Source organism: Schistocerca americana, chromosome 7 (genome assembly GCF_021461395.2).
Source record: "Schistocerca americana isolate TAMUIC-IGC-003095 chromosome 7, iqSchAmer2.1, whole genome shotgun sequence".
NCBI classification, from domain to species: Eukaryota; Metazoa; Arthropoda; class Insecta; order Orthoptera; family Acrididae; genus Schistocerca; species Schistocerca americana.
The window spans coordinates 271,071,672-271,083,839 of NC_060125.1; the positions used below are offsets into that span (position 1 = coordinate 271,071,672).

The 12,168-nt window shown below is 43.5% G+C and overlaps 1 protein-coding gene across 1 annotated transcript in view; it reads left to right on the plus strand.

Moving 5' to 3' along the window:
* Window positions 1-12,168, plus strand: part of LOC124622477 (myrosinase 1-like) — a 59,203-nt gene that overhangs the window by 35,364 nt on the left and 11,671 nt on the right. Inside the window, exons 9-10 of the mRNA XM_047148185.1 lie at window positions 8,013-8,147; window positions 8,236-8,342. Coding sequence (XP_047004141.1) covers window positions 8,013-8,147; window positions 8,236-8,342 — 242 coding nt within the window. The remainder of the gene's footprint in view (window positions 1-8,012; window positions 8,148-8,235; window positions 8,343-12,168) is intronic.

Consider the following 12,168-nt stretch of genomic DNA (forward strand, 5'->3'; position numbering starts at 1 on the left):
GGAGGAGAAGAGACCTGGGGATATGGAGTACTTTTAACATTTTCGAAGGCGAATGGCGACTTCTTAGCAGCGATAAAAATTCCAGTTCCGATTTTCTAACCTGCGTAATACCGACTTATCATTTTCATTACAGAAAAATTCATAACTACACTATATGTTTCTTTCCCCGAGAGCTACGGATGGCAGAATCCTTTCATAATGGGATTTTATTGAAAGCTACATAATAGTAAACAGCCCTCAGTCACCAACAGAGTACCAAATTAAAAATGTAGCATTAGTTATTTCAACACGTTCCTGCCATCTGTCCATGGTGCTTGTGTTTTAGCTTTTCTGTTGTCGTCTGAGACTTCTGGTCTTCGTGGTGAAGCTAAGTAGCTATTTTCTTGTTATTACCTTAAACTTTTCCGTTAGCCCAGTATTCCTTTACCTTCCTGCTCAGCTGTATCTTGCGTTCTTCGGAGAACTTCTGGCTAGTACGAGGTATTAGGAATGCTCTGGTTTCTACAGTTAAATGGTAGTCGCGCCTGTTGTTTATTATGTCTTGCACATTAAAAAATTCTGCAACACCTCTCCCTATTGCATAAAAAGTTCTCAGGTTTCCAGCCGCATCAAGTAATTAAAATTACACGAGCTTTAGACGAAGCTCGCTTTGGCCATCGTCAAGTGTTATGACTGCTATTGAGCGACTAGTACGCCCTTACGTATACTAACTACCGGCTGTAACGACAATGGTGCCCTCACTTTGACTCGGCGTTCGATGTACCCGTTTTGACAGCGCTATCGCTGGACCCCACGCCGCACTCATCTGCTGGACACCTTCTCTATTTACGATGTTTTCTGTTATTTTTATTTCGATGGTTTCTTCAATTTCAGTGTCCCAGAACCCGTTAGTGCAAGCCGAGAGGTTTCGTCAAATTTTACCCGGTGGCCGTTTTTTAGTCATGCTCAACTAAAAAGGATTTCTCGACGTAACACAGGCGACAGAAACTCTCATCCTCCTTCCTTTGTTGTTCCACAGTGCGTACAGTTTGTCCGATGTAAGATTGGCCACACTCGCAGGGTATCTTGTAGACCCCACGTGTTCTAAGACTTGCTGTGTCTTTAAACTGTCTCAGAAATTGACGGACTTTTGTCCGAGGACTGAAGATACAGTTGATCTTGTGTCTTTTCAACAGCCGCCTTATCGTACCTGATATGAAGTCAGAGGAAGGCCAGATAGTAAGTATCTTAGGCTGCTCATTCTGATTTTTGCTTGAAATAACCTCGTTTACTTGATGAACGTTACAGGGGTTGTTGCTGAAAACCTTGCGTAGGTTGTTCAGCTCATGGGGCCACTTATCAGCGTCTGCCATTATTACATGATGCACCACACAGTGCGCTTCTGTACTGGGTGATGATAAAATTTGACGAAACTTCCATCGCGGCTCGCATTAGCAACTTCTCGGACTGTGTAATTAAAGAAGCCATCGAAATAAAAGTTACCGGTAACACCCCAAACAGAGACCGTGGTCTGCAGATCAGCGCGGTGTAGGATCCAGCGATAGCTATGGCAAAACGGGCACATCACACGCCGAGTCAGCGTATGCCCCTATATGAGGATGCCGCGAGCACCAGTGACGTCATAGCCGGAATCTGGAGAATGTGAGGGCGCACCAGCAGCCAACTGGCAGTCATACCACTTTACAATGGCCACGGAGTGCGTGGCCGAAATCTTGTGTAATTTTAGTCACTTGGCGCTGCTGGAAACCCGAGAACCATTTATTATTACTGCCGCGAGACTCTGCATTCTTTCAGCTTTCTGTGTTGTTTTGATCCACAAGTATCCAGTGGCTTTTCCTTGTTGGCTACTTTGAAAACCTTGTAGTACAGTATATGGTGGCCCATTCTGTACAGGTTATCTTAGAAAGCTATTCGTCTTCTTCTGATGGCACCGACGCTGTTTTCTTACTGCTTACAGAGGTCACAATTAGATCTCCCATCTGGTAGGATCCGTGGTCGTACTATCTTTCGAAGGAATTTTCCTTCTCATAGTTCTAGGAGTGTTACTGGGGTCTTAATGAGTAAGAACAGCACTCTACTGTCTAGAGACGTGGCGGGTCTGGCTACTCTGTTGTTCTGGCTTAGTTTGATATTCACTGGTTGACGATTTGCGGTATTCTTGGTATTATAATGTGCCCTACCCAGTTTGACTTTTCCTTTGATCGAGATATACCGTTTTACTGAGGTCACCCGAGATCCATTCTCCAAGGTACTCCACGCTTTTCGCCCTCTTGGTGGCCGGTAGATGCACAGTCGGAAGGACACGCCTGTTGAGGGCAGTAGTGTTGGAGCTTTTCGGCAGGTGCTATAGGGAAAATGACAAGCGGTAATGGGTCCATTCTAAATTGAAGATTACAGAGCCCATTTTTTTCTAAAAATATATTAAGTAGATCCCTCCAATTGCATGGTGACCATTCAAAAACATCTACTGTTACCTCTGCTTTGGTTACTACCTAGGAAGAACTACAATGAAAATCCAAGAAAAGCAGAGTTTTATTTTTGCATGGCTTGATAACCATTTGTAACTTACAGAGCAACATTATGAATGGCGAATTTCGAGTAAATCCTGCATTTGCCTTTTTTCCATGGTAAAATTTGCTTCTTTTGTCAAAACACAGCGGAGTTTACACAGTGTCACCCCACTAAAATGTGCAGTGGTTTATTAATTTTATTAAGTGAGGAACTGAAGCAGAGTTAGGTGTATAGCCTATGAAAAAGCACGTCCTCAGTATAAAAATAAACGTGTAAAGTCTTCAATTACATTGTTCCAAAACCTACAGCATTTCTCGTTTCACCAGCAATCGATGGCCTTAAAAATTACATTCTGCCATCGAAAAAGTCTATAGTCAATAGAATAACACTGTAAATGATGAAATTTTATGCAACCCTATGGTAAAATACTCTCTTCTTTGCATGTTATCATCTACCAAAACCTGATTTTGAGATGTCAAATCGTTTTTGGAATATGAGAAGTGTTGTAGAGATTTCATTCTGGCTTTATCAGTGACACGCGCGATCGCAAATGAGTGTGCTACATGACATCAAGTCATTCAAGACTGGTGACAGGTACAGATCTCCCGCCGACTCTTAAGAAAAATTCAGTATGTTAGCTAAATTTCATACGCAGCAACATATTATGTAATATGCACCAAATGATAAATCATAGCCAGCCCTATTTTTCATTGTAATCTTTTTCAAATTTTGCGCAGTGTTCTATTTAAGTGCAAATATTCGCTTAGCTGTGAATATTACTGAAATGATTGGCAGATCATCATAACGCTGACATACAAAGTTAAAAGTAAGGCAAAATTGACTTTTTTTCGCCGTATAGTTTCCCCCCATGAACCATGGACGTTGCCGTTTGTGGGGAGGCTTGCGTGCCTCAACGATACAGATAGCCGTACCGTAGGTGCAACCACAACGGAGGGGTATCTGTTGAGAGGACAGACAAGCGTGTGGTTCCTGAAGAGAGGCAGCAGTCTTTTAAGTAGTTGCAGGGACAACAGTCTGGATGATTGACTGATCTGGCCTAGTAACACTAACCAAAATGGCCTTGCTGTTGTGGTACTGCCAACGGCTGAGAGCAAGGGGAAACTACAGCCGTAACTTTTCCCTTCGGGCATGCAGCTTTACTGTATGGTTAAATGATGATGGCGTTCTCTTGGGTAAAATATTCCGGAGGTAAAATAGTCCCCCATTCGGATCTCCGGGCGGGGACTACTCAAGAGGACATCGTTATTAGGAGAAAGAAAGGTGGCATTCTACGGATCGGAACGTGGAATGTCAGATCCCTTAATCAGGCAGGTAGGTTAGAAAATTTAAAAAGGGAAATGGATAGGATAAAGTTGGATATAGTGGGAATTAGTGAAGTTCGGTGGCAGGAGGAACAAGACTTCTGGTCAGGTGAATACAGGGTTATAAATAGAAAATCAAATAGGGGTAATGCAGGAGTAGGTGTAATAATGAATGAAAAAGTAGGAGTGCGGGTAAGCTACTACAAACAGCATAGTGAACGTATTATAGTGGCCAAGATAGACACGAAGCCCATGCCTACTACAGTAGTACAAGTTTATATGTCAACTAGCTCTGCAGATGACGAAGAAATTGATGAAATGTATGATGAGATAAAAGAAATTATCCAGGTAGTGAAGGGAGGCGAAAATTTAATAGACAGAGGAGACTGGAATTCGACAGTAGGAAAAGGGAGAGAAGGAAACATAGTAGGTGAATATGGATTGGGGCTAAGAAATGAAAGAGGAAGCCCTCTGGTAGAATTTTGCACAGAGCACAGCTTAATCATATCTAACACTTGCTTCAAGAATCATAAAAGAAGGTTGTATACATGGAAGAATCCTGGAGATACTAAAAGGTATCAGATATATTATATAATGGTAAGACAGAGGTTTAGAAACCAGGTTTTAAATTGTAGGACATTTCCAGGGGCAGATGTGGACTCTGACCACAATCTATTGGTTTTGAACTGTAGATTAAAACTGAAGAAATAGCAAAAAGGTGAGAATTTAAGGAGATAGCACCTGGATAAACTGACTAAACCAGAGGTTGTAGAGCGTTTCAGGGACAGCATAAGGGAACAATTGACAGGAATGGGGGAAAGAAATACAGTAGGAGACGTATGGGTAGCTCTAAGGGATGAAGTAGTGAAGGCAGCAGGGGATCAACTAGGTAAAAAGACGAGGGCTAGTAGAAATCCTTGGGTAACAGAAGAAATATTGAATTTAATTGATGAAAGGAGAAAATATAAAAATGCAGTAAATGAAGCAGGCAAAAAGAAATACAACGTCTCAAAAATGAGTTCGACAGGAAGTGCAAAATTGCTAAGCAGGCATGGCTAGAGGACAAATGTAAGGGTGTAGAGGCTTGTGTCACTACGGGTAAGATAGATACAGCCTACAGGAAAATGAAAGAGACCTTTGGAGAAAAGAGAGCCACTTGTATGAATATCAAGAGCTCAGATGGAAACCCAGTTCTAAGCAAAGAGGAAAAAGCAGAAAGGTGGAAGGAGTATATAGAGGGTCTATACAAGGGCGATGTACTTCAGGACAATATTATGGAAATGGAAGAGAATGTAGATGAAGATGAAATGGGAGATATGATACTGCGTGAAGAGTTTGACAGAGCACTGAAAGACCTGAGTCCAAACAAGGCCCTGGGAGTAGACAACATTCCATTAGAACTACTGACGGCCTTGGGAGAGCCAGTCGTGACAAAACTTTACCATCTGGTGAGCAAGATGTATGAGACAGGCGAAATACCCACAGACTTCAAGAAGAATATATAATTCCAATCCCAAAGAAAGCAGGTGTTGACAGATGTGAAAATTACCGAACTATCAGTTAATAAGTCACAGCTGCAAAATACTAACGCGAATTCTTTACAGACGACTGGAAAAACTGGTAGAAGCGGACCTCGGGAAGATCAGTTTGGATTCCGTAGAAATGTTGGAACACGTGAGGCAATACTAACCTTACGACTTATCTTAGAAGAAAGATTAAGAAAAGGCAAACCTACGTTTCTAGCCATTTGTAGACTTAGAGAAAGCTTTTGACAACGTCAACTGGAATACTCCCTTTCAAATTCTGAAGGTGGCAGGGGTAAAATACAGGGAGCGAAAGGCTATTTACAATTTGTACAGAAACCAGATGGCAGTTATAAGAGTCGAGGGGCATGAAAGGGAAGCAGTGGTTTAGAAAGGAGTGAGACAGGGTTGTAGGCTCTCCCCGATGTTATTCAATCTGTATATTGAGCAAGCAGTAAAGGAAACAAAAGAAAAATTCGGAGTAGGTATTAAAATTCATGGAGAAGAAGTAAAAACTTTGAGGTTCGCCGATGACATTGTAACTCTGTCAGAGACTGCAAAGGACTTGGAAGAGCAGTTGAACGGAATGGATAGTGTCTTCAAAGGAGGATATAAGATGAACATCAACAAATGTAAAACGAGGATAATGGAATGTAGTCGAATTAAGTCGGGTGATGCTGAGGGAATTAGATTAGGAAATGAGACACTTGAAGTAGTAAAGGAGTCTTGCTATTTGGGGAGCAAAATAACTGATGATGGTCGAAGTAGAGAGGATATAAGATGTAGACTGGCAATGGCAAGGAAAGCGTTTCTGAAGAAGAGAAATTTGTTAACATCGAGTATAGGTTTAAGTGTCAGGAAGTCGTTTCTGAAAGTATTTGTATGGAGTGTTCCAATGGCTCTGAGCACTATGGGACTCAACTGCTGAGGTCATTAGTCCCCTAGAACTTAGAACTAGTTAAACCTAACTAACCTAAGGACATCACAAACATCCATGCCCGAGGCAGGATTCGAACCTGCGACCGTAGCGGTCTGTCGGTTCCAGACTGCAGCGCCTTTAACCGCACGGCCACTTCGGCCGGCTGTATGGAGTGTAGCCATGTATGTAAGTGAAACATGGACAATAAATAGTTTGGACAAGAAGAGAAGAGAAGCTTTCGAAATGTGGTGCTACAGAAGAATGTTAAAGATTAGGTGGGTAGATCACGTAACTAATGAGGAGGTACTGAATAAGATTGGGGAGAAGAGAATTTTGTGACACAACTTGACTAGAAGAAGGGATCGGTTGGTAGGACATGTCTTGAGGCATCAGGGGATCACAAATTTAGCATTGGAGGGCAGCGTGGAGGGTAAAAATCGTAGAGGGAGACCAAGAGATGAATACACTAAGCAGATTCAGAAGGATGTAGGTAGCAGTAGGTACTGGGAGATGAAGGTGCTTGCACAGGATAGATTAGCACGGAGACCTGCATCAAACCAGTGTCAGGGCTGAAGACCACAACAACAACAACATAGTTTCTGTAAAAATCGTTTGAGAAAGACTGTGGGGCGTGGGGGGCATGGGTTTCGGTTCTGTCACCGCAGCGTGCTGCCGACCAGCCGAGAGATGGCAAACTATTTTGGCCTCACCTTCTGAGCAAAGGAATGAATTCGCCCAGCGCTACCGACAAACATTGGTCACTGTGCAACGGGCTGCGTGCTCTCCAACCCACACACGCTCACTACGGACTGTGTGGCACGTTGTATTGTCCTGCTGGTAAACGTCATTGTTACGAGGAAAATAAAAAGTCGTATGTAAGGGTGGTTATGTCCCAAAGGATAAACGTATACTTGTGTAGATGCATTGTGTGGTCCAAAATGACGAGATGACCCAGAGAATGCCACGAAAACATTTCTCAGACAATAACACTCCCTCTCCGATCTAGACGTTTTTTGCAGGGACGTACGCACCTACGGTCATATATCCAATGGACCCTAAAAGGTGATTCATCTGAAAAGGATACCTGTCGGCAATCAGTGGTCGTTCGGTTGCCTTCGTCCCAAATGAAGACTAATCAGCACGGGTGCATGAAACTGGCGCCTGCTGCAGAGGCACATACGCCGCAAGTTTCACTGAACGTTCGTTCAGGAGGCACTGTTGGTGCTCCGTAATTCACCCGTTGCTCAACAGTATCATGCCCGTTCTTTCATATATATTTCCACGGCCTTTTACCAAATGCGATATACCTTAACCACAGCGGCACAGGAACAGTTTATAAACTTAGCCGTTCCGGAAACGCTTCCCACCTCGTCCCGTAGGGCATTTATCACGCCCGTTTCGAATGCGGATAACAATGATGACTCTATTTCCGCATTATGGCAAGGACTGCACTGTTTTCCGCGTTCCCCGACACGCTTTATAGACCCCACCGTTAGACCCTAATGCTGCCTCCTGCACGTTGACGTCGAACATATCTAGTTGTCACATTAATGTGACTGGATCTTGTAATTTCGAATAGAAGATATGAATAATTGTATGTAAGTAACTGGGTAATCCCGGGTTGTAACTAATGAAGAGATAAAACTGCCAAAAAACTTCATTTTATACCTGCGCGTCCATCTTGAAGAAGCAGGTAGGAACAGAAATAATGTCTGTAATACGTATCTTACCTTTCAGCACCTTCCTTGGGGGTTTCGGAGTCAGCTGAACTGGATCGCCAACGAATACCCAGGATATCCAATAATTATAACAGAGAACGGTCTCTACAATTCCGGAGGACGAAACGACACAGACCGCATCGAATACTTCAATGTAAGCAGAAATTTCTACAGTAATGTAGCAGCCATTTTCATCTTCCGAAATTCATTTCTCTACCTGCAGTATGCTGTATTATAACTAGGGATACCTCGGAGCTGTGCTGGAGGCGATAAACATCGACGGTGTTCCGATTATCGGATACACGGCTTATGGTCTCATGGACAACCTGGAATTTAACTCGGGATTCACGTGAGTAATTATGATATTTTTATGTGTTAAAACAAATAATACAGACAAAACACAAACACATTTACCTATCGATAAAACCCTGCGGCTTTCTATGAGCTTAGTACAACGTAGTGTAAGGTCGATTATTTCACCATATCTCATAAAACAAGTCACTGCCATAGTGTTACATAATAGAGGATTGTAAACACAGACAGGAGCAACGTTTGCTCAACATGACTGCTTGTATTGCCATGTGTTGGTACATTTACTAATTTACCATCCAATATCGTAACGTTTACGTCTATACAAAGCGAAAAATATCTATGTCAGATGAAGGTTATTTGGGTGTTAGGACGCGTAATATACAACATTAAAAAAACTATAAAACCGACTATTCGACCTTATAAGCTGTGAACCTTCTCTGTTCGAGCAGTTTTTCTTTCTCCCAAACGAGGACGGCTACCAAACTGGTCGAAACATTCGTTGTAAGTCGGTCTTAATTTTTGAAAATTGTTCGGCCGAACAGCCAAAAGGGTTTTATTCGAAGTGACACCACTCGTGTAAGTGTATCTGATTACAGAGTCAAAGTCGATTTTGGGAGCATCTGCGATAAACAGGGTGATTCCGTGATCACGTTCCGAACCGGTTTTATCAGAGGTGGAATGCTAAATACAATAGTCATGTAGTCGATGAGAATCCCCTCGCGACAATTGTGAAGAGCAACCAACAGACCGAGCGGCGTAGCGCAGTGGTCAGCACACTGGACTCGCATTCAGGAGGACGACAGTTCAAACCCACGTCCGACCATCCTGATTCAGGTTTTCTGTGATTTCCCGAAATCGCTTAAGACAAATGGTAGGAGGGTTTCTAAAGGGCACGCAGTTTTCCTTCTCCATCTCTTCCTAATCCGACCTTGTCTTCCGCCTCTAATAACCACGTTGTCGACAAGATGTTGGAAACTAATCTTCTCTTCCTCCTCCACCATAAACACAGATCATCAGTCAACGTTTGAGCAGGGACTGTCAATGATTATATACTAGACCCGTTTCTCCGTCCTCCCACCTTTAATGCTCCAGTGAACAAAGTGTTCATCAGTATCATGCTAAAGAGGTTCCTGGAACATATCCCACTTGCTATTTGTCAAAGTATATGGTCCCAAATGTGATGGAGCTCCACTTCACTTCGGACTGAAGAACACCTTTATCCGACATTCCCTGAAAAGTGGGTAGGCAGTGGAGGTCATGTTTCGTGGCCAAACCGTTAAACTGATTTTACTGAAAAGGATTTTTTGTTGTGGATCCATGTAAAAAGTATCGGGTACGAGAGGCCTAAAGTGACTAAAATAGATCTCCTGTCAAGAATTCTCGCTGTCTGAGACTCACACTACATCGGGGATATTAGAACTGGTACAAGAACACTTTCTGCGACGATACCATGCTTGCACTGATGCGGCGGCACACTATTTTGAGCATCTGTTGTAAATGTAGCACCTTGCAAAATTTGTACCGGTAAATGATTATCGGTCTCTCCAACATCAAGTGACGTGCGCTGTTACAAGTCCAACAGGGGAGTACTGATCGGGAATTCTGTATCTCATCATCAGGATTCGTTAGGCGGGACCCTCAGTTTGAGCATTGCGCGGATTTGCAAAGGGAACATGAATCAACTTTCGCTTATACCTTTCTGCTCGGTCTTTTCCAGAATAGGGTCCCTGCCTCACACTGGTTCATTTACCCTTCTCCATCTTCCAAGAAAGTTTGTAACATCTACAAGGAATCAACCCGTATGATACACCTGATCGTTTAGAACATTGTATTAGAGCTTCTTTCTTCTTTTCTAACAAATTTCGGATGTCAGTGTTTATTTACTTCTGTTCTGTAACATTTTTCATATCGTCTAATCACCATCTTACAAGAATCTGATTTATACATTGACGAGCCAAAGCACTAGTATCACCCACTTCCCAGCAAGCTGGTTCATCTTTGGAAAACAACTGAGGAGCGACTGTGCGTGGTATGATTTCGACAAGGCATTCGTAGGAGGCACAAGGCGTCTACGCACAGTTAACGCAAATGCCCTAAATTACGCGCCAGTAAATTGTAGGGGCCGAGTTGGCACGAAATTGCGCACCGGAACTGTTCCGTCGGGTACAGATGAGGCTAATTTGGTGGCCAAGGCATCGGTTTATGTTCACTGTAATGATTCTCAAACAGATGTAACACGGTTCTGGCCCTATGGAACGGTTATTTTCCTGAACATCAAGGGAGGCAGATGGCCTTCAGTAATATACAGCTAGTCGACGGCTATATTGTTGTCTTCGATTACTATCACAGGTCACATGGCAGACCAGGTGGATGTCTCCCGTGGCACAATACTGCATTCACCAGCTTACTTCGCGGTGTGATGCGTGTTTCGAGCAGTCGTTCGCCTTGTTGACGGCGTACCCAGGCACCACCATCGATCTGGTGTAGCAATAAAGGCTACCAGGCGACACATTACTCCTGATCAGCACTCCAATCTCGATGATTCCGTACCCACTACAATCGTAATATGACGATGCTGCTGGGCCTACATGGGAAAACACAGGGACAGTCTGTTGCAGAACCCCCAGTTCAACAGTTTGCACCAAACCCCTATGCTCAAAAACACCAGAACTGTCCTGTGGCGTGAGATCTGTGGCGTCAGATTTGCCACGCCACCTTTCCTTCTCTACAGAGCGTGAATTCCTCCTACCTACTCGTTCTGCGGTGACGCATAGTCGAAAAATGTTCCGTACTGGTGGTTTTACTGTCCTTCAACCACTTTCCATAGATTATCAAGACAGTAGCATGCGAACAGTCGACCAACTGCTCGTTTTCAGTCGCTGGGCCGTAGCTATATGCCCTTCATATAAGTCACTTGAGTCAGTGGATTTCCGCATCTGTGACCCGTATCGTCACTAGAACATCTCCCGATTCGTTTGTGTTCCGTTTTTATACTCGTCGTAGTCAGTGGTCTTCATTTGCCTCAGGAGTGCGTGATCCGGTCTCGACAATCTTTTTTTCTATCCTCACCTACATACTCTACCAAATTAATTACTTCAATCCTGTGTCATGTAAAACGTATGTATTGCTCCTTTGGGTTACAGTTTTCCATAGACCTTTTAACGAGCGAATTGCTGCAGATGTTACGACCCCTGATTCGCATTCTTAAGGTGAGAATTCCACCGTGCAGTTATAGAAATATAGGTTTCGAGCAGCTTCCACGAGTCTTCTCGAATCGATTGCCGGGGTGGTTTCTTTCAGAAGGCCACCCAGTTTCCCTCCCATCCTTGCACAGTCGGAACTTCTTCTCCGTTTGCAACAACCTCGTCATCAACGATTTCATCAATGGCGCCAGGGAGTTACTGTTCTTAATTCCTTTGTGTTTTGATTCATGGTGGCTGTATGTTGAAAATGGTGTCTTCTTTCGGACATGCCCGAAAGAAGGGACAACACACACATAATTAAGGCAAACACGATCAATGATCGCTTCATTGTGGTTGCACAACACTCTAGAACTCTAAGGGGGACCGGCGAAATGCAGCGAGTACTGGGGATAATGAGCAAGGGGCACTGCATTAGTAATGTGTAGAGGAGAATTTCGGTATGACGGAAGGCGTGCAAGAGGTCCGTGCAGTTGTCCTGACCACTGTGTTCGGATGGCGCACTGACAAGCGCATGTGCCTACCTAGTAAGCAGGAAACCCCGGTCCGGCCCAAGTTTTCAACTTTCTCATTTGATTTCGTCAGTGCCTATTGGCAGCTAATGTCATGAATTCCTTTGTGTCTTAAATATTTATCTTCCATTTTTTCTTTATATGTACATGT